The sequence below is a fragment of the Phaethon lepturus genome, unplaced genomic scaffold, assembly GCF_000687285.1.
Source record: "Phaethon lepturus isolate BGI_N335 unplaced genomic scaffold, ASM68728v1 scaffold53662, whole genome shotgun sequence".
Lineage (NCBI taxonomy): Eukaryota > Metazoa > Chordata > Aves > Phaethontiformes > Phaethontidae > Phaethon > Phaethon lepturus.
In genome coordinates, this window is record NW_010523711.1 from 11,778 (window position 1) to 34,891 (window position 23,114).

Sequence of the window (23,114 nt, forward strand, 5' to 3'; positions counted from 1 at the left end):
AGTTCCCCGAGCTGGTGCCTTGAGGAGAAGACAAGTCTGGATTGCCCCACCTCTGTCCATGTGCACTGGAGGAGACTCTGGGACAGGAAAGGGCCAAGAGATCTGGGTGGGATGGTTGGTTTCTGACTGTAAAGAGGGAATCAAGGTGGGGAAAAGGTCCAATAAGGCCAAATCTAGCAAATTGCTTTCGGTGTCATGTCCCCCCTCCCCACTGAGGTGCCTGAGCCAACTACGGTGGCTTTGGGTCAAGAAGAGAAAAGTTTCCTTGGCTGCTGTGTTTCACCTTTTGGTAGAAATCCTCCTCTTCTGCCTTCCCATGGGAAACACTTGCTCCTGAGTTTGAGGAGAGACCTACCCAGGCTGGGTCTTTGCCAGGACATCCTGGATGCCATTCTCAGGAACATCTGTGGTCAGCAGCACATCCCTCCCTGGGTCTACACCAACCAGCGGAGTCATCTGCTCGAACTTCCACCATCATGCTGCAGAGCAGCTGCCTTCCAGCCTCACAGGTCTCCCAGCCGGGTGAGGCTGCGGCGTTCGGCCAGAGCTCCCCAAGTGCTCAGCCTCACAGCATGCACAGTGATTTTACTGGGAAAGCCCCGATTTGTCACAGCAGAACCTGTTCAGAGATCCCCCACTTGTCCTTTGATCCCGTGGCACAGCCAGTACCTATAGAGGCAATGGACACCTTTGGAAGAAATGTTCTTCCCAGTCTGTTTCAGCCCATAGCACATGCTCACAAGACGCTGTGGACTGGCTGATGTGTTTGGGAGCCGGGTTTCCCACAGACAGAGCTAAAATGAAAGCTAACGCTTCCATGCATAAATACATATACCTAGCTGCAGAGGCCAAGGTGTGAAAATGACCTTTTAAAGCACCAATTGCACTTGTTTTTTAGCCCCTTATTGGACAACATAGCTAGGAGGCCAGGCAACTTTTGTTTCTCTTCCTAGTCCTTTTCTATTTGGCTACATGATACTGCTTCCAATTTCCAGAACTCTTGAGGGAAATACTAATTTCAAGCCATTTAACAGAGATTAATATTTCCCTCTCAGAATTTCTTGAGGGATGGGAGGGAAGCAAATTATGTATACAAACATTTCCATTTGTAGAGAGCATTTCTTTAAAATAACAGGAATTTGAGTTGCTGTTACCCAATTGCTCTTTTTAGATCTAATATTGAACTTGAGTTTGATCAAAACACTTTCAGTGTAAATGCTAAGAATGATTACTTCTTTTAGTATACATATTCTTACCCCATCATGTAACATGATGGACAATGCTTTGATGCACCTGCACACAGCGATTTTCAGACCACCACAGAGCAGAGAACTCCCTCTCCAGGGGGATGGTGGGAAGCTCTCCTACCTGTGTTTAACTTGCAGTAGCTGGTTTAGACACTAGATGTCTTTGTGCACTGCCGGGCAATCCAGAGCACAGTTCCTGGAGGCCAAGGCCAGGCTGATTTTGAACCAAAGTTGCACAGAGGCCTTCTTTTGTCCATTGTATGCATTTTTTTAACGTAATAATCGCTTTGTGTCCAGGAAGAGCTGCAATTCCATGATACTGCCCATGCATCCTGCACTGTCAAGGGTTATACAAGTAGTCAGTAAGTGCTAACAATAGACAGAAGATGTACTGGCCTGGGTGCTCTGAACACATAAACCTCTGCCGAGTGTCACCACATCCCTTCCACCATCTGTCACAAAGCACAGGCAGAACTTACTGCTCCTGTCAGGCCTCCTCATAACATGTGCCCCATGCCTAGCACAGGGCAGTCCTATACGTATTTCTTTACTGTCTCAGCTGGATGCACACATAAAGGGGGAATTATCTGGTTCTTGCCCTTCTTCAAGCTGTCAAACCCAACACATCACTTACTGCAAGAGAAGGCAGACAGAGCAAACAGCGGGTTGGAAACTTTTATTCAGTAATCAGTCCTGCTGTGTGGGTAGCATCTTAGCAACTGGAACCCAAGTATGCAAAAATACTGAGTTTTCACAGTGAAAAACCAGGCAGTATAAAATATTCCAGTATTGCCTCTTAGAACCATTATTTCAAGAAGATCCCTATTTCAAAGGCAACATGCTTATTTATTTTGTTTGCTTGCTATTCTCAACCCCTCCCCCTGCCCAAAAAACTGTTCAGACAGTAACCGTCCTTACCCCCACATTACCCACACATGGTGGGGGGAGAGAAACACTACATGAAATCCCGCTCCTGATTTCCAAGGGTTTATTGAAGAACGTTCTCCCAGCAGTGTCAAGGGCCGAGAAGACATAGATTATCGTGACACCAAGTGGTCCTGATGTTCTGCACACCGCAGACAACTGTGGTGCTACTGAACTCTGATGAGAGGCTCCGTCTCCCGGATAAGCCACCGAAGAGCTTCATGCCGGCCTTGCCTCTCCAGTTCTGCTCCAATTACTTCCCTGCACTTCTGATGGTAGTCGTTCACCCAGTTACACTAGAGAAAGGGAGGGGTAGGACATTCAGCATAAACACAGAAGAGCTGGTGGCCTTACAAGTTATACACAGCCAAAGACATTTGTAGGCCGTTGTGCTCTTTGGGACTGAGCTGTTAGGCTGGGATGGGATCCTATCCCAAAGAGACAGACCTCTAATATATGGAAGTGGTTTGTAAATTTGATGAGGGTAGGAACTGAAGCAATTCGTCCCACATTTTCAGAGGAGCCAAGGTTCAGTTCAGCTGACAAGTATTTAAAGTCTCTGCAAATCACTGTCTCCAGCAAGTCAGAATAGCTGCCTTGGCACAGTCTAGCAAATAGCTTTGCAAATTTGTAACTGAACAATGCAGTCCTGAGACCCAAGTTGCCCTAGTGATCTGAACAGGTAAGCTTACAGCAGGTCTTGGTACTCTTCATAGTCCTCTTCAGAAAAAGGAAATGCAAATAGGATTATCATTCAGAAAAGAAGGGTGGGTTGAGTCAAGACAAAGAGCATAGTAGAAAAACAGGATAAAACATGTCACCGTGAAGGTAGTGGAAGATCTAAACAGAAAGTTTCAAGTATGAAGCTATTCAAGAAATAAATGCTGCTGAGCAGGTATCAATGATGTCTGCTCACAGTCCGTATGCACTGCAGAATGTGGTGTGGCTGAATGGGACTGGTCACGAGTAGATAGAGACAACAACATGGGACAGTCATTAGCATAAGTCTCTGAGGAGACAGCATAATAGTCTGACAGAAGCAAATTAAGGCAGGAGCAGGAAAAGAGAATAGAAGATAGCGGCAAATATCATATCAAGGGAACTACCAAAACATCATTGGAGTGGTCCTCGCTGCCTTCATCACGGAATAATTTAGATTGGAAGTACCTCTGGAGAGCTCATCTAGCCCACCCTCCCATTCAAAGCTGGATCAAGTTTAAAATTAAGTCAAACTGCTCAAGATTGCTCTCTGGATCTATGAAATGGAACAGAGGCCAGTGGTTCTTGTAAAAAAAACAGAATAAGCTGGTTCTATTACAAAGAAGGCAATGCAAACCTACTGTTTCACTTACCTCTTTTTGTGTCAGCAAATTAACATCAATCATTTTCATCTGGATAGGAACCAGCGTTAAGGGTTCAAAAGTCAGGCTCCCTCTGTTTTTGAAATTGTACTGCAGCAGAAAGACAAACGGGGTTGTAAATTTTTAGAAACCTCTCTAGCCAAATCACACTTACTCCTTGGTTCATGTCATTGCTACAGAACAACCCATGTAACATTCGGATGAGAGGGCAGCAACTTACAATAACATTTTTCTTATAGCTTAAGCAAAGAATCTCAATATAAACCTTAGTTATTTCTTTCAATGGTCGCTTTTTAAAGGCCATGTCCCAGGTCACAATTGTACAGGACTCGGCTTGATGACTATATGGTCATTTTCAGTTTGCCATTTCTAAAAGCATAACCCAGCCAGACTGTCAATTATAATACCAAAACGTGTCTGTAGTTTTGTTTCTACTGCCCCTGAAGACTATCAGAGAAGAAAATCCTGACTTGAGAAGATCAACCAACTCTACATCAATGGCTCCAAGGGGCTGAATAAAGATGCTTCTGGTCTTTGACACCCAGACAGAAAACATTTTAAAACAACTCTCACATACACATTTCTACCTACAGAAACTCTGCAGAAGCAGAACTGTCTTCTGTGCCCCCATTAGCAAGGAAGACTGAGAATCAGTCTTCACCAAAGCAGGGTTTTGGAGACCAGGAGTCTTGAGTAGGATTCAGCTGTCTGCAGCATGGTCCCACCTCAAGTTACAGTACTCGAAGTTTTACAACCAGTGAGTCATGGAGAAGGTGCATCCTGAGCAGGTCATTCACCTTGGTTTCAGCAGGGATCACAAGGACAACATTTTCTATTCGGACCCCAAAGGACCCATCTTCATAATACCCAGGCTCTGTAGAAACAGACAGTAATTAACTAAGCCACATAGCTAGACTGTGCAAATACTTATTCCCTATGGCCAAACTTCCCCTCCATGGCTTTACTCCACTGAAGTCACTAAGCAATCTTGACATCAGACATCCATAGAGGCAAACAAATTTCTGACTGTACTTAATCTGCACAGAAGCCCCGAGCAAGGTGACAGCAAAAGTTCTCAAAGAGAGGAGAAACAAGACAGACAGCTCTTGAGCTCAGACAGTCACCTTGCAAGTCAAGAGAGAGCATAGAGTACATGTGTTCCAAATACCAAAAACTCTGAAAATATTAATGTCTTTATGAAAGGCAGGTCCGTAACCTTTTCCCTAAAACACTTATTTTAGACAGTGCTCCCCTGACTCGTCAAGAGGACTTTGCAGCCCTGAAGGAATGTAACTCTCTCAGCAAACCCCAGCAGGCTGTTAATTTACTATTGGAAGAATAGGGCATATAAAGATTTAACAGCTGCCTCAAATAGTCCATACCAAAGACAGGATTAGCTCCTGAAAGCTTGGTGTCCACCTTGTACTGTAGCCACCTCTTCCACTACAGAACGGGAGGCAGCATGCCAGAGCTGGGCTGGTCAAAAGCACAGCTCTGCTGAGGTTTGCACTGTAGAGAGCAGGAAGCAGGCCTGCAGCACCTGACTGCAAAGATGCTTTATGGAAGATGAAAGAGCTAAAGTGAGGGTCTTCACCTAGAGAGTTTAAATGACATTTAAAAATAACAAACCAAGGATGCAGGGCCAGAGTTTATGATCCCACCTTTACTTTACACCATTGTCAGATTCATTCCCTCACATCTTAAAAAGCTTGGTCCCTCGCCCAGTAACCAGAAAGGATCACCAATGCTAAATACCATCAGAGACGATCATGCCAGCCTCCAAGGGCTCATCTGCAAAGGTTTTGTAGCTAATGCCACAAGGACCCTCATGTACATTTAGGAAAGAGCCAACTCCATGTCCTGTCCCATGCAGGTAATCCAAACCACAATCCCATAAGGCAGAGCGGGCAAAGGAATCTAGAAGGTGACCTGCAGGCCAAGGGAAAGAGAAGACATGGAGAGAGAATCTGGTAAGTCAGGCTCCCCCAGAGACACTGGTAATCACACTGAAGGCTCAAACCTGGAAAACATGCAACCAACCAAACCCCCAACAAACAAACAAAAAACCCCACCACCACCACCCCCCAGAAAAAAACAACCACCAACAGCCAAAGAAAGCAAGTCATTGGATTGTTTGAAGTAACAGGGCAGATTTGGCAAGTCTGACATTCAAGCCCTTCCCCATCCAAAGAGCCTCCCCATCCTGATACACAGCCCTTCGGAAGATGGTCTGTAACAGAAACATAGCATTGCTCCTTGCTCCACTAGGGTTTTCAGGAAATAATCTAGTGGTTAAACGTCCCACAGAGAACTCAGTACCTTTCTTAAAGGTAGCTGCACTAAGTGAACTCGAAGTAGAAATCCTGCCCATTGTTTGCTGAACTAATCAGCCAGGCTTCTTGCCTGGATGGCCACCCATTTCAGATTTTTTCAACCAGAAGGCAGATAATTTCTGTTGCCTGCATGTGAACACCAAGCCCTTATGTCCAGTTCAGACACTCTCCAATTTCAGTTATGGTTTCTCATACCACTATGCAGCTGCTTTTTCCTCACCTACCCAAGAATGCAAAGGACAAAACTCTAAAAAGAGGCATCTTCGTGTAAGGTGTCTGATCAGGGCGAAAATAGTTCTGCTACAAATTCACTAGGGGTGAATGTATGTCACAGCTTCTCCTGCACAAAATCAAAACAGCTCCTTTGTGTGTCATTTTCCCATGCTGCTCACTGATAAAAGAGATTCTACATTAACTGGAAGTGAATTAGCCAGACCTTTTGAAGTTGGAAAGTGACCCCTTGCTTTGATAGGGCCATGAGCAAAGCATAAAGAAAACCTCCAAGCACAGAAAGGCCACAGATGTGTTAGCATACCATTGACTGACAAAAGTCACTATCACCCTAGATCCAGAGCACTTTGAACACCCTTTCAGACTGCCCCCCTCAGAATCTTTAGAACTAGTTGATGCTGAGAGAGAAGTCATCACTAATCCAGAATCCAAAATGTTGTGATAGAAACAGACACAGCCAGTTACATCAATTATCTGTCTAACACATCTGGACCTGTCAACCATAATGTCGCCCTCAGACCACTTCATGGTTCTTCAGAGGTCACTGCTGTGGTCAAAACACTCCAACTTACCAACCTACCTTTGGTTCCATTTGGGAAAATGGCTGCACTCACAGCTATATGTCCTTTCAGGACATAGGTGAAGCATTCCTGTCAAAGAAATGTGTGCCATAAGTAAACAGGGAGAGGCAAAATTTTGTCTTCCTCAAGAATGGAAAGAAAGACTGCACCTTGTAGCACATTGCAGAGGATCTGGAAAGACTTGCTCATGCTCTCCTATGGCTGGCAATGCCAAAGCAAACCATGAGCAGAAAGAGTTTAAATTACTCTGAAGATCCTTCTCTGCTAATTATGGAGCGTGTGTCACAAACCCAGACCACAGGTTTAGAAGCAGGATTCACCTGACCTACATGACTGATTTTCATTGTGGCTGTAGTTTTACTTCCTGAGCATACCCTACAGCATATTTTCATTACTAAGTGAACTATAATGATGAAATTAGTTTTAATTAAAGAAGTAATTTAAAATAAACAAAATTACATTGCTGAATTTCCAACATGGACCTTCTCAGGCAAGTCTGAGACTGGTTTTTGATGTGGTACACTAGCCACAAACCACTACTGCAGCCTTGCATTAGATACTGGGCTTTGCACTAAATGAAACCCCGCTAACTCCCATGTCGGACAAGCCAGTAATGTTTATCCTCAGCCCTCTGATTTCATTATTTCTTAGAGGAGACATACCACTTTGCAGATGAGAGGTGTGCATTTTAAGATAGAAAGGTGTTATTCTCTAAATCACTTAGTTTGTATTTTGGAAGTCTGAAGTCTGACAGACTCCTTTTCAGTCTTTATCAAAATGCTATCACGTATTATTAAATAAATGATACTTGATAGAGCACTTTGACTATATAGCAGTAGGGCACATAACGAATTTGTTTAAGTATCCCTAAATAATAAGGGTCAAATGGAAAATCACATTAAGATGCCAACTTACCTTTTCATAGGCTGACGGTGTGCCAAAATGCATTGTCCTGGTCACATCTGTTGTACCATCTCTTCAGAGGCAAACAAAGATTCAGGAAGCAAAGGGATGAGAGAAAAAGAAAGATGAAAGTGAGAATGCACAGAAAACCCATTCACACTGCAGCAAACCAACCACACTCATAACTGGGAAAAGTCATCTGCTCTGTGCTACACGAGACTGATGATGTAACACTTCCTAATCTGAAAAATTCCTGAACACACATGCCCCAGATGTAGCAATGATTTACAAATCAAAATGTTATCTTTCACCCATAAGCATCCCAAAGCTCTTCGCAAATTAGAATGTAAACTACTCATAAAAATTATGCTAATTGGAGGTTTAGCAACTGGTACCTGCCCACCGAGAACAGAACAGATGGCCAAATTCACTCTATTTGTATAGAAGATGATTCATTAGCAGCTTAAAAATATATACTTATGCACAAATGACAGCTACCAGCTCAGAAAAGGGAAGTGTAAGGGGGTATAGTGTCTCTTTCATCCTCAGGATGTCTTGTGCTACAATTTCTCGAAGTTACCCAGCATTTGGATAGGGGTTAGTCTGAGACATCAGAAACTGGCTCTAAATTCCTTCTACAAATATCATTTTGAGCCTGCTGTCAAAAACACAGAGGCTCTTGAAATAATGAGTTCCCTTTGAAATGCTCACTCCTGTGCCTACACTTTTCCCCAGCACACACAGGCCATGGTCACAAAGAACTCACGGTTTAACTTCTCAGCAGGGACAAGCGGAGCATCCCTGTCACAATGCTGTGGTGCCACTGATGTCCAGCTTATATTGTATTCAAAGGGCTGCTTTTCATAGTTGCACTAAGGAAATCATTAATTAGGCCATCAGAGGGGAGGAAAAAAAGATCTCCTTGTAAAAATCTTATCAAAGGATGTCTGTATGGTTCTTTTTCAAAGCTCTTCCTGACTGACGTAACAAAAAGGCATAGCTCTAAAGACAAAGCTCATCTCAAAGAAGCAGCCAGGCCTGTCCTGCATCTTTCTGAAAAAGCCACTTCTCATTTATTTACGTTAGTTAAAAACATTACTTCTTTCCTTTTCCATGGAGTCAGAGTTCCACAGTAAACAGCTGCAGAGACTGAGGCCACTAAATGGCGCTGTCAAAACAGCACTGAGTGAGTCAACAGACATGACGCCTTCCCAAAAAAACACCTGAGACTCAAGTGGCCACTAGGATGAGAAACCCCGCCTCTGAGTCTCTCTCTGGAAAGGCAGAGACCACCACAGGGCAGTGCTGTCCTGCTCCTTTGCCCCACCTTGTTCTGACCTCAACATCAGTCAAATCTGCCCACAGGGCAGATCCTGGCAGGGTAGGTGCCACACTCAGCTGTGCAGGCTGCTGTGCAGGCAGCCCAAGGCTAAACCAGGGCAGTCAGGCCTGCTCCTTGCTCCCTGCAGCTCTAACACTAATGCGCCAGGTGAGCAGAGCTGCAACAGACAGAAACACACACCAGCAATTACAGCACAGCTACCATCACACCTGTATTGGGACTCAGGCAGGAACTGTACTTTTAGATCTATCCCCTACCCCATATGAGGCTTGTCAGCAGCCCTAGTCTGCTGCCCTGAGCCTAACTCAGGGTCTCCTGTTGAATATTCAGAATTCCACAAACTCCCTCCAGAGGGGATACAACAAGCAGGCTGGCTGTGAAATGGCACTGTGCTCAAAACTACACTTTGCCATGCTTGCCATAGCAACTGTGAGCTGACCCTGCAGGTGGTCACTGGGAGCAGAAAACACAGCAGTTCAGCACCATTCATCCCACTCACTTGTACTGTGCGCCTGAGTCCAGGAGGTAGATCTCATTCACAGACAGCGTTCTGTTGGTCTCGGGAACTGGCCTGTTCAGTTAAACACAAAGTTTTTTGTTCCACAATTTTAGGGTGTCCAGCTCACATCTGCAGTCCAGAAACCATATTAAGTGCAAGCTTGGATGTGTCAGCTCTGATTTCTTGTGGCAGTGATGGAAATCCCACATATGCTGAGCCAGGAATCATACTGAGGCGCGTATTTGTCTACAGTAAATAGCACTACAGTACAGAGAATAGCTTTGTTGCTTCCAGCAAAGCCCTCAACATCTGTTTCTGGACATATTTCAGAACAGTTTGCACTTCATGCTTGTCCTTCCCAGACTCTACCCCCAAAATAGCCCTTTTCTATGGCCCCTGAGCAGATCAGCATCATAATACATGCATGCTGCCAGCAGGGAGAGATCTTTATTTAGTAAGTGTAGAAGCTCTGGTGGAATAAAGCAAGATGGCAATCAACAGTGATTACATCTCCCTGGAGTACTCTGTTGTGACTCCACAAAGAAGCTAGACAGCTGATTCCAACTATATTTGCTGAAGGATGAAAGGAGAAGCTGTGTTTCTCTTACTTGTAGTGAATGATGGCTCCATTTGGACCTGTGCTTGATATGGTAGCAAAACTCAATTCAACAAAGTCTTTCTGTTGCCTGAAAGAAAAGATTCTGATCACTACAGCACAAGCAAGAGGAGCACACCAGGCACCTGGGGCACCTGCAATGCCCCATCCTCAATTCCACATCACCTCAGCCTTCCCCTTAGCCTTGAAAATCATCTGGGCAAGTGCACTCGGGTAGGAGAACTGTACAGATCAAAGCCCTATCCTCCCAACCATGTGAAAACCTGTTTTTCATCCCTACCCTTTCCTTACAAGCAGAAAATTCACCACCCAGACCACCTGGGGAAGACATGTCCTGAACAATTTCTTCTTTGTTACTTACTTACTCAAAGGCATTTTTAGAGGTCTTGTTGATGTACACATGGGAGTATCTCTCAATACAAATGGGGTTCATTCTCCATCAGAAGAGGAGGAAAACTAACTCTTACATCAACTCCTCTGTGGTAAGAAAGCAACTGTCTCATATTTAAGTGTCCTAACCTGCAGTACTCCTCATTGCTATCTCAAAAGGAAAGCGGATAGGATCCAGTGGGCTGGGACTTGTATCTCCCAAGAGACCCAATTCTTCCCCAATTCTTTCAAGTGTTCAAAGAAATCCTGGTTTGTCCTCAGGTAAAATATATCTGCGAGTGAGCTGGATTTCTAAAGAATAAAATAAAAACAAAGGATAAAAACGCCACTCAGAAAACATCCTCACAGGGGATTTACTTTTTACCTGCGAAACTCCTCTGCTTTGTCTGCAGCAATTATTTCTGTTACTGTCCCCTTTGGAACCTAGTGGACAAAGACGTACATTGAGTTAGTACACCAACAAGCAAAGAAAATGCTATATGCTTAAGCACTGGGCCTCATCTGTGCATTATGAAACTCAGTCTTGAAGTGACCTCTTTCCACGTTTCCTCATACTGAGGAATACCTCAGTAATGAAAAACACAAACTTAGCAATATTGTGCAGGACATGTGGGCATCTGAGAAGCAGGAAGAGACGGTCACAGCAGGATTGCTGAACCCTGACTAGGGAGCAGTTTGTGCGGTATTAATTTCACTGATGTGTGCAGAGGTAACATCTCACAAGGCAACATCTCTTGCCAGACAGGTTACACTAAGCTTAAACAGTTCTCTCCAACAGCCCATTGGTATTAGCAAAATTTTTGTGCTTTTAAATTAGAAATGGAAGCAGTTGCAGGAAAAATAAAGGACATGAAATTTTACTTTAGGCATCTGATAAATTAAAACCTGTGACAACAGACAAAGGGGAGCAAGAGCTAGGTTTCGTAACCCCTGAGGCAGACTTCTTGAGGTACTCAGACATGTAAAAAGGCACCTTCTGAAAGTCATCAAGCCACCTCCATAGGTAAAGTCAATGGACTCAGACATGCAGTAGCATAGAAGGAGCACAGCTTAGTAAGCTGCTGTGTAACACCTGGCACTCTGCACCTTCGCTGTGTACTTCTAACCTGGAAAAAACATGAGTAATTTGTCTTCATCCCATTTTCACTGCACATGGGCATGACCGTACCTCTGCCTTCATAAATGCCAAATCTGTCCATACTGCCAGACAACACTGATTATCATGAGAATAATTCCAAAGTATTGCACAAAAATGGATTTCATGATTTACACTACCAAACCAGCACAAGACAGTATTAATACTGTATTAAGCCTGTCCAGGTTATTTCTCACCTGCTCTGGCTTTGGTCTGTGTAAAATGAATGAGACTACGTTTTCAAAGAAATTCATTCACCCATGGATGGAAGTATGATTGAAATCCGCCCCAAAAAACAGATAAAACCCCAACTGCTTTCCCACTTTTAGCAAAGGCACTATGAAGACTATCAAAAAGTTTATGCTAATGAAGAATTTCACATATCAATAAAAATCTCCAAGTTAAAAAAAAATAATACACTACCTCTTTCTCCAGCCAGTTAAAGAGCTCACACAGGGCAACAGCATCTTTAATCTATGTTAAAAAAAGCACAAGAAAAGGGGAATTGAGAAGAAAAAAGATATACCAAGCCTCAGTATAAACTGTTTTTGATGCAAAACAATTTGACCTGCAAGTTTCAGAAACTTAGTTTTTTCACAAACTAAGACATGATTGAAGAGGTCTTTCCAGGTTCTGCATCCTGTAATTAATACCAGCACTGGAAATGTATCTGGACAATTAAATAACCATTAATAAAGGTTTAGTGCTGGGAATTATCTTACTGTGAAGAATTACCAAGAACTCAGCAAAGACTGGCTTTACCCCACACATGGCTTTCAGGTCTCTTTTGCTTCAACACACAAGATCTTGCATTTCAGATTGTGGAAGGTAACCACACAACACATCTGGCGATGCAACAGGGGAACATGCCCTTCAGGCACACAGGCACCACACGGACTCTGTCACACAGCTTCCTGCTCCTCTCTTGCCTGGTGGTGCCCCTTTTTCTTCCCTTTTTCTACATGCTGGCATCGTGCAGGGGCAAGAAGCAGGACATAAGTATACAGGAACAAGACACAATTTTGCCCTCAGGTGGCAGGTAAAAAAGTGTCTCTGCTCAGTACAAGTATTTTTACTTCCCCTTAACTAACAGGGAAAGAAAAGCCTTGAAATAGAAAGTAGCAGTTCCCAAGAAGCTAGCAGAAAATATGGGACAAGTCCAGAATTGCCAGCCCGGCTTCAACTGGCATATTTCTCCTGTTGTGAAAACTGCTGCTTGAAAATTAACAGGAAATAAAGAAAACTTCAGCCCCACCACGAACCTGTTTCACAGGCAGCTGCTTTGATTGAAAATATGAAGCTTCCTGGGAAATCAGCCTCATTTCCAGAGTCATGATGATGACATAAAAACAGAGTGCTTTGAGGACACTGGCTGCTTCTGAACATCTTGGCCGATGTTTTGCACCATGTGTCAAAGAATTTCTCGGTGTTCTTTAGGCTGTGTTTATTCAAGTGATAACAATTTGAAGACTCCACTGAGAAAAACAACAGAACTAGCAAAGGGGAGAGAATATCCCTTTGAGGGCCCATACTCTAAACAACACTTCTCAAGTCTGCACGGTCTTCCAATAGAGCAAAGCTGGTTCCTCACACTACTACAAATGTCGTTCTTCACCCCAAGGGAATGATAAACAAGCAAAAAAACTGCTTCAACAGCAGTAAAGGTCTGACAGAAAATGATTTTTATCCTGCCATCCAAATTATTTGCTTTTTAATCCAAAACACTAAAACTGAAAGGAAAATGTAATTTCTTTCCCTAAACATAAAACAAACCTCCTGCCATGTGCAAGGAGGCTCTCAAGGCTTCACTTACATGTGCTCTCCTCATGCCTTCTGTTTCCGATGTGTTCTTCACAGCTTTTGCAATGCAGATGGGGGTATATGGGGTGAGGTATCGGTAAGCCTGCAGCAGAAGGACAAGGATTACTTGGGGATTAGTCAGACTACATAATCCTACAGGTTTAATAACTCAGCCTGGCCACAATTCATACTTCGGCAGTCTCTCTCAACCTTCAATGCTGTGAGATACTGGTTGCCAGTAGTCACCTAAATGCACTTGGGGAAAAAAGAGGAGAAACAGTCCCTGACTGAAGGAAGAACAGCCACAGGGAAATCCAACGACCTAAAGTGTCAACAGCTTGTCATGAAGCAGGGTGAAGATTTGGATATCCTAAATACCATATATACCAATGTCTGAGCTATGGGTTTCCTGTTACTGCTATACACTGAAGGCCTGTGAAAACATGAAAGGCCTTTGCAAACCTGAGCTTTAGCTGCTCTCTGCTTCTGAACGGAGTTTATATTAGCAGTTTGAGAGAAAGTTTTCCTGTGCCTGGTCAGGGTGGCCCTGCATTAAGAACTCGTAACTGATCCCTTACCACTGTGCACTTTCCCAATCAGCTGTCCTGAGATTAGCAGGAACGCTCGGCTGGTTCTGAGCATGTCTTCAGAAATTCACCAACTGAGGTGACTTGCTCAAGTCTCATCACACTTGGCATCAGAAGAAGGAACAAAACCAAAGTCTTTTGCCCCACAGTTCTCTGCTCTACCCATTATATATCAGGAGGTGGGATGAGCACCCACACAATCACAGCTCAAGCAACATGCTATTTTCCTATTCTCAATGCACCAGCATACAAATAAACACCACTCAAATTCATGGGAAAGGCCTGGAAAATCCTCAGCAAAGACCAATTTCACACAAATGCTACCGGCTAACAGTTTCCAAAGTCTTAAAAATAGCAAGACTAAAGTACTGAAGAAGCCACAAGAAAGTCAGGCAAGACCTTTTATCAGAGTCAAGACAAAACTTCTCAATGGTCACGTTCTTAGATCAGCTTGCCTTTTACTGATACTGGTAGCTTCTATTAATCTTCTGTGAAAAACATATTTACATGCAGCTGAAGGCAAACTGTAAAGGGTTTGCAGATCTGTGTTTAGTAATGGACTGGATTTTTGCCAATGTCAATATTTGGCTTTGATGGAGACAGTCATTACATGCATTTCCCGCACTGGGGTTCTTCAAAGCACCCCAGGCCAGTTGCTCAGCTGGTGTAAAGTGATGTAGAGCTGGAGAAAAACGCCCAGCATAAGGAATTGGGAAACCTTTGGCTCCTTCAGTGACTCTAGAAGTGGTTTTTAATCAAGACATTTCAGTCCTTCCTCTCCTGCTTTCTAACGCACAGAGGTCCTTGAGGGAGGGACTCTCCCATTGCATACAGAAGGCATGTGGCACTGTAATGACTCAGTATCAGATAAAACTTCCAGTGCTAAAGGGGTAAATAATCTATCAACAACTCACTACATTCCTTAATCTAGGACAGACCTGCTATACGTCTCCATATGGGTGCTCTGCGTAAACCATCTACAGCAACTCACCCAAACAGGGGTTAGTCCATTGACTCCAACTACAATACAAGGGGTTTTCTACTCTAAAGCCAAAAGATCAACAATGATTTACCCTGAATGCTCCATAGACTCTATGCTTTCTGCTATCCTGAACAAAAGAGAGTGGGCAAAATGTCAGTATATTAAGAGGTCATTTGCACCTAGAAATGGATTGATGGTGTCAGAAGATTTAACCCTGGACAGGGGCAAAAAACTGTCTATCTTGCTCATGTATATGTCTTGTTGGTTTTTAAAACAAACAAACAAACAAACAAAACGCACGCACGAGGCAAACTGCACATTTCCCTCGAGTCAGTGCAAAGGCAGAGAGCACCACATCCTGCATTAAAGGGATATGTTGAAAGCAACAAAACTTTCCAGGCCTTTGGTTTTACTGTCTGTCCTGATGCACCATGTGTAATGAAGCTATTAAGTGAATGTCATCACTGGAAAAAAATAATGCATGATTCCTGCTATTTTGGCCATGACAGATGGAGAGTTTAAGCAGAGATTTGTGCTGGTATCAAACTGTGGCAGCCTGCCCCTGTTCTTAGGATTTTGTCTTTTGGGAGACACAAAGCTGAGGCCATTCTTAAAACTCCTGTATACAGAAAAAGCCTTCAGGCCCCATGAGTTAGCTCTGTTGCCACAGGTAGGGCTGTATCATATGCACACCTGCAGCACAACCATGCATTACATGAAACTTGCAGGAGGTATCTGCCTGCCTGGTCGAGGCAGAAACCTGCTGGTGGGCGAATGTAGACTTGCTGCCAAACACTTTTACAATTTAGTTCTTCCTTTAGCAATCCCTTCATCTGAGTCTTGTGATTCTCAGGTGGGAAGCCTGAACTGTTTAGTAACCCAGCACAAGCTCAGATTCTGTTCAACAGGCCTGGTCTTCCAAGGCAACATCTGGTCCCTGATTCCCAGCCATATTTACTCACAGAATCTGTTAGGTACTAGGTATCTCTGTAAACTGGATGGCACTCATAAGAATGCGATCTCTAGCAAACAAGACATGTACGCAAGACACATGGAAACTGGCTTATCTGTCTGTAGTTCCTGCTGTGTCCTTACCCAAGTATCTCCTTTATGACTGTTGGAATATTAGGTGGACTGCAGGACTCACAGACAGCCAAGTTCAAGGGTAAGACATAGGGAGTACAGCTGTACAGAAACTATTCTGATGCTACAACTGTTCCTCAGCAGATGCACTCACTGCATGGACAATCACTGCCTGCAAGTTATCCATGTCCTCATAAGGTTCCCTGCTGCAACAACTCTGTCGCCCTGTCCCTCCTGTCTTCGGCACAAGACGTCACATATTGCCCGATATCCTCAAGCCACTGAAATAAACAAGGACAACCATCTTCAGACACTCAGATCAAGCCCAGTGCCGCCTCCCAAGTCCTGCTCAACTCTCCTGCTTCAGTTTCTGCAAGTTTCCAGCTCTTACTGCTGGTCCGCATAAAGCCAATGCTCCAGCCATGGGCACAGTGACCCAAGTTCACCCTGCTCCCTCTCTCCCTCCCCTCTCTCACTGTACTTGTCTTATCTTAAGCTGACAATTCTTTGGGTAAATCCGCTTAGCAAGTTGGAAGGGCAGCTCCAGTGAGAGGAACCCCAGGATTAACAACCCTTTGATATCTCAGCACAGCTGGATCCCTTCCACACAAGCTCCAGCCTGCATCATGCTCTGCAAAGGGGAAGCGGAAGCCAGCTGCCCCCATTAACACCATTCCTGACCACGCTGAGCAGAAAGGAAAAAAGTATTTTGCTTTGCAAGGGCCACTAACCTTGGGAATGGCCTCAGTCAGAGCATAGCTGGCTTTGTCACTGAGCCACACTTTCTCCTTGGGTGAGAGGCTTGCACCAACAGCCTGCAGCTCTGACAGGATAGACCCATAGGGCATCACCTGGATTTTAAACTCAGGCTCCAGGGTGGAGTCAAGCTGTAAGTGCTCCCTCACAGCTGGGTCCATCATCCGGTCACCATCGATGAAGAGTCTGAGAAACAAATCAGAGTGAGTAGGTGGGACCAGATCTGACAGTGGTTGGAGTAAAGCAGGGAAGGAGAAACCATTCTGGTGACATTTCAGAGAGAAAGGAGTTCATTAATTATGGGGGTTGGACTAGATGACCTTTAAAGGTCCCTTCTAACCCAAACTACTCTATGATTCTATGAATTATGTGCTATACTTTGTTCTATATTGTTTTAACCACTGGACTTCACACAGCTTAAATCCTGCTTTGAAATTAAGATGTACCACCCTGCTGAGAGGAAAGGAGCTTATAGCATTTTTGTTTGTATGACCCATTCAAAATGCCTGCATTCTATCACTGCACTTCAGGCAGGAGAGAGTAACAGAGGCAAATAATGGCCATTCTCTATTTTTAAGGGCAGTATCTGGAAATGGAAAAGCTACTGTTGTTCTAAGTACCACATTGTTCTTGCTTTCACTGAAATGGAAAGTTCAGCTCAACCTTCACATACAACCTGTACTCACCCAGCCAGGTTCTACCTCAGATGCATCTAGCTAGCAGCTTGGAGATGCTTCTAAAAGACTTGTGCTTGCTGCGGCTCATTATATGGGGCAGTCGCAGGCAGGAAGCCTTCTGTCATAAACCATCCCTGAAACTTTTCTACACAGTCCCTGCAGTTTTGAAGTGACTCATCAATGACATTAGAGGAAAGTTTTCCAATGTTGAGGCCAGCGTTGGCTCTTACCCACATTTCATTCAGGGCTCCGAAGGCCCTCCACGTTATCTTGGGGTGACACACAGAGGGGCCAGCCATCCTGCCCAAGGTCACCCAACAAGTCAGCTGAGGTGCTGAGGAGCGCAGCAGAGATCTTGGCTGCCTCTCTAGCTCTGATCAGGGGAGGAGAGTAATTAACGTTGAAGACAAAAGTGCTCAGGAGGAACATTAAAGCACCCGAGCGTAAGTGTTTTAAAAAGACAAATGCTTTGCTAGAACAGCTCTCCTACAGAAAAATGCATCATGGAGGACAGAAGAGAGGAATACAAGCACCTGATTGTGTTCATTCCTATGACGGCATATGCAAAAAACACAGGATTGTACTCAACGTCAGAGCCTCGGAGGTTGAAAAGCCCTGGAAAATAAGAACGCCAAGAATCACAGTCCTGGTTCATCTATTGCAACATTAGAGAAAGCCAAAAATAATCTCAGCAAAACACAGTCAAGCAATGAGTCTTCATGGGTGCAGGCCATGAGTCCAGCTCCCACCGAGCTGTCCCACATCCTGCTCCTTTTCCAGTAATCCTGTATTTTTGCCAGGAGATGGCACCAGAACTGCAGTTTCAACACTCCCATCGGGGAAGGAAATTGGGGTTTAACTTTTGAAGGAGGGCTGGCTTGTAAGAAAGCAGGTACAGGCCAAAAGGATAAGGACACATGTAAAAAAAAGTAGTGTTTGCCCTTTCTGGTCTGTACAATGCAATAAAAGCTCACTTCTTAACAGCCAGAAGAATTCAAAGTTACAAGTTATCATTTCATTCCAATCCTTCTTTTGATGCTTGAGGGAAAAGGCAGACAGAATAGGCAAGACTAAAACATTACAAAAAGGCCTCTCATTTGGGTGCCTCCAACATCTCAGATTCAGACTGCATAGTCTTAGGTTTTTTCCAAAAGATTTTATCCCTCACAACTCCAGACAAAGTCAAGAGGGGAAGTAGATGTTCAGCATCTCCAAACTCCTGAGTTTAGGGTCAAATAAAAACCCCAGGGTATCCAATTAGCTGAAATGAGTTATTCAAGGCAATAAGGCCAGCCAGCAGGACAGCTGGGAAAAGAACCAACATGCCCTAAATCACAACCCAGCACTGTATTCATCGAACTGTGCAAATTCTGCCACGAAAGTAAAAATAGAGTTTGATTCTCCCCAGGGAAGGAGTAGGTCACTTGAAAGCAGGAAAGAGCCACAAAGAACTCTTTACCGCATGGGTACAAACTTCCTCACTCAGCCAATTTCCAATGCAGTAAGGAGGCAACAGTCTCCTCTGTGGCTCTTTCTGTCCCCAGAAACTTGTCTGGAGTTTAATACAGTGAGTTGCATTAGATAAAATTAAAGACAACTTCTCCCCTTCCCCCTTTAGGAGAAAATCAACCAGGCACCCGGCAATCAGCTTCTCTCATGACCTCCTCTGGTCCATCTTAAAACCCTTGGTTCATAACCAAGCTTGGCTTTGCTGGAGACATTTAATCTCAAACCACCTCAGGGCACCAATTTATCATTAATTTAATTGGAGATGCGCCTGAAAAGGTGAGACACGCAATCTCTGCTCACGCAGGCATCCCCAGGGAGGAGTCATATGACCACTCTCAGATGTACTTCTTTCATGAAACAAGCTCTTTGCTCTGTGTCCCAGATCCAGGAGAGCCTGCAGACCTCAGCAAGCTGATTTCTCCCAGCGCCAGAGACATTGCGCTGGCAACGCTGGAGCTAGGAACACACAACCTTCATTTCTACCTTTTCAGATCAGACACAGGGCACATGCATTAGCAGCACCCACACCCTGCCAGCACGATATTCCCACTGCACCAGTCTGCACACTAGTGATTTCTGCACAAAGGATACACAGCACTAGTAACAACAGTCCCGGGGGCACCACTGCTGTTTCTCGCCATTCTCCCTTCCCACACACTGGGCTGCGAGGCCGGGGACCTCATTATCCTGGGGCCCCAAACATGGAATGGACCCTCTAGTGGGACCCTGTGTTGAAATTATCTGGAAATACAAGTTAAGCCCTGTCCTACTTGTTTTAACCAAAGCATTTGCCAAGCACTGGAGAGGTAGAGACTGACTTAAAAAGTCATGACAGCTAGGACGATTACTGTGAATGCCATGTACCCCACCCTTGCCTTATGTATACAAAGCCACATGTTGCATTGCTTTGTTTATAGCCCAGCCTCCAGAGCAGAAAACAGTCTTCATCTTCCCATAGGGTTAGGCAACATTGGGTATTTTACAGCCAGAAAATCTCACGGGTCTTCTTCAAACTGCCTCATGCTTTATATATAACCTTTCCTTTCCCTTTGCATGGGCTGTATTTCAAAGGTTGTGATTTGCTGCATTTTGTGGGCCAAAAATGTACTCAGGAGCTGTACTGATGTAATAAGACACTGTGTAGAAGTACAGGCTTGCTGTTTGTGACCTGGTATCGCCACTGCACTTGATACAAGTTAATTGACCTCTAACAAATACGCTGGCTGTCATGAGTGCCTCGTACCCTAGCAGGGTTCTTCCTTTCCAAGGCAGGAAGGACATTTATTTTGTAGGAAGAACTGAGAAAAGCGATGCAAAGACTTACATGCTACTTCATCCAAGGCTGTTACCACAAACCACACGACTTTCCTCTCAGCCATTTTTGAACGAAGGGTTACAATTTTGTCTCTCCAGCTGACCCCTGCAAAACACAGTACGAAAAGCTACAGTCACCAACTTTATGGAAGACAATGACATAAACACAGACCAATGCACTGGATTTTGGAGGTACCCAAAACACGCTGTGCTTGTGCTCCTCACTCCTTTCTAATAACTGGTATGAAATACCTCAAACAAGCTGCCCTCCAGAGATCTATGGATTTGTTTTGAAGTTATCTAGCCTCTAGCAAATGGTTATTTGAAGTTTGAGAACAAAGGAGTCATTAGCTGAGGTCCTATCACCTTCTTGACCTATTCACAGTGGATCACATTGCACTGCAGTAGCAGTGTAAGAGAAAAGCAAAGGGGGATAGGGCAGTAGAAACAATCCCTGTCTATTGGAAGTTAAGCTTCTCACCTGTGTAACTCAGGTCAAGCGTGATGAGAGGCTTGCAGGGGCGCTGAGGACAGTCTGTCCATATCGTATCGATCAGGTTTTCTTTGACAGGCACAAGGTCGTGGCCAGCACTTCTCAAGGCTTTGGACATCCTCTTCCACTGGTCTGCCAAAAGGAAAAGAGTCAAGAGCGATGGCTTTACAGAACACACACTGACTGAACAATGGCCCTGTTTGCAGGGGGCAAACTCAAGAATCTGAGTCTCCTCCTTTCCTTACAGCCTCTCCTTCTTCCCATTCCTGTAAAAAAAACAAAGCAAAAGCTATTGCAACTACAGTTCCATAAATGCAGCCGCTACAGTCAGCAGCAGGTACAGAACCTGACAGCCCTGGGGCCTCATGCTTCAGCTGAAGAAGAACTGTTCCAGCTGGCAGACAGAAGTCACTGGAAGAAGCCACCCCAGAGGCTGCTGTAAGGATGCCCTCTACCCCAGTACAGAACCATGCTAGATCTAAGCTAGATGAGAGATGAGATGGGCTTCCACACAGCCACAAGACTGATCCTTAGCCCATGTAAATCAACGAAATGCCTCCTCTTGCCTCCAGTGACCTTTGGATTGGGTCCCATGTTCTGAAGCATGAGTAGACAGCTATGCGTTCATCTGATATAAATGGTACCTCTCCAGGAATGTGCTTCCTACAGGGAGAGCTGCAGAGATGAGGAGACCACCAAGCAGGAGTAGCAGTGTGAGTTCTGCCTGGGTGTTCTGGCTCACATGCTAGCCAAGACATTCAGCAACTTTGTACAGAAGTACCCGTGACAAGTCACAGCACAGACAAAAGGAGGTGGATTGGGACTCTGTTTTTCAAGTAAGGTCACTGCAAGCCCAGACAGAAGTTCTCATTCCTTGTGTTTTGGAGTCAATGCACTGCTGTGGAGCTCTCATGATACATGCCTAAAACCAAAACCCATCCTGTTTTGCATAACAGTTTAACCTACCACCCCATCTGGGCTGAAAGATGGTTAGCTACATATCATCACACAACAGCTTAGACAGAGAAGCAAGGAAGCAAAATCTAGTGGCCCAACCCAAAGTTATAAAATAAAGTAAAACCAACCAGCCGGAATTATGAAAGGGTCCACTCCCACCTTCGAGCCTTCTGGAAGGACACTCACTAGCCAATCCTCCTGAGTTGGTGTATCTTTTAGACCTCCATGTATTTAAAAAAAAAAGAAAAAAAGAGGTTCAAAGAAGAAGTCATACTGAGGTGTTCCCGTACTACCCAAAAAGTCCAAGCTAACGCATCAGATTATATATGTTTAGACCCATGGGCACAGGACACTAAAGCAGGAGCAGCAGTGTTTCCAAGATGTCCGTAAGCCCCTGCATGATGGGGTACCCCTATAGCCCAAGCTCTAACATGTGCGAGGTGACCAAATAGCCTGTGATTGTTCTCTGTTCATCAGGAGCAGTATCCCAGCCTGCTGCATACCCATTTTCATGAGTGTCCAGTTATTATCCATTTGATGTGCAGCTTGGAGGAAGTAGCGTCCATCTGTCCACATGGCTGCATGCTGTTCAGTTACTATGGCAGTACCTAGGCAGGAAGGCAGAAAGGTGTGATGATTTCACAGAATCACAGATTCATTAAGGCAGGAAAAGACCTTCAAGATCATCAAGTCCAACCATCAACCCAACACCACCATGCCCACTAAACCATGTCCCAAAGTGCCATGTCCACACGTTTTTTGAACACTTCCAGTGATGGTGACACCATCATCTCCCTGGAAAGCCTGTTCCAATGTTTGACCACTCTCTCAAGCAAAGAAATTTTTCCTAATATCTAGTCTAAACCTCCCCTGGCGCAACTTGAGGCCATTCCCTCTCGTCCTATCACTAGTTACTTGGGAGAAGAGACCAACACCCACCTCACCACAACCCCCTTTCAGGTAGTTGTAAGAGAGCGATAAGGTCTCCCCTCAGCCTCCTTTTCTGCAGGCTAAACGATCCCCATTCCCTCAGCCACTCCTCATAAGACTTGTTCTCCAGACACCTCACCAGCTTTGTTGCCCTTTTTTGGACACGCTCCAGCACCTCAACATCCTTCTTGTAGTGAGGGGCCCAAAACTGAACACAGTATTCAAGGTGCACCCTCAATTAGAGGTTTAGAGATTTAGAGGTGGGCAGCCACCATGCAGAGACACAGACAGCAGGGAGAGTGTTTGAAATGGACCCCAATTCCCCAAAAAGCAGCTCTGCTCACTGTTCAAAAGTTAGTCCAGTTTAAGTGGAGATATTCCCTGTTTCCCCTACACTACGACCTTCCAAATCCTATCAGAGACACTATGCACAAGGATGCAGCTTAATGGATTGCCTCAGATGC

General features: G+C 44.6%; 1 protein-coding gene across 1 annotated transcript; it reads right to left on the reverse strand.

Annotated features, from left to right (window-relative positions):
- Positions 1 to 1,899: 1,899 nt before the first annotated feature.
- XPNPEP1 (X-prolyl aminopeptidase (aminopeptidase P) 1, soluble) lies at positions 1,900 to 22,353 on the reverse strand (the record flags this gene model as incomplete). Its single annotated transcript, XM_010282176.1, has 17 exons — positions 1,900 to 2,467; positions 3,524 to 3,622; positions 4,330 to 4,406; positions 5,288 to 5,461; positions 6,677 to 6,746; positions 7,593 to 7,653; positions 9,422 to 9,493; positions 10,030 to 10,107; positions 10,792 to 10,850; positions 11,986 to 12,036; positions 13,376 to 13,465; positions 16,746 to 16,956; positions 17,981 to 18,062; positions 20,281 to 20,376; positions 20,752 to 20,895; positions 21,849 to 21,941; positions 22,224 to 22,353. Coding segments are annotated over 17 exons (1,716 nt in total), but the record flags the coding sequence as incomplete, so codon positions are not given.
- Between the last annotated feature and the right edge of the window lie 761 nt (positions 22,354 to 23,114).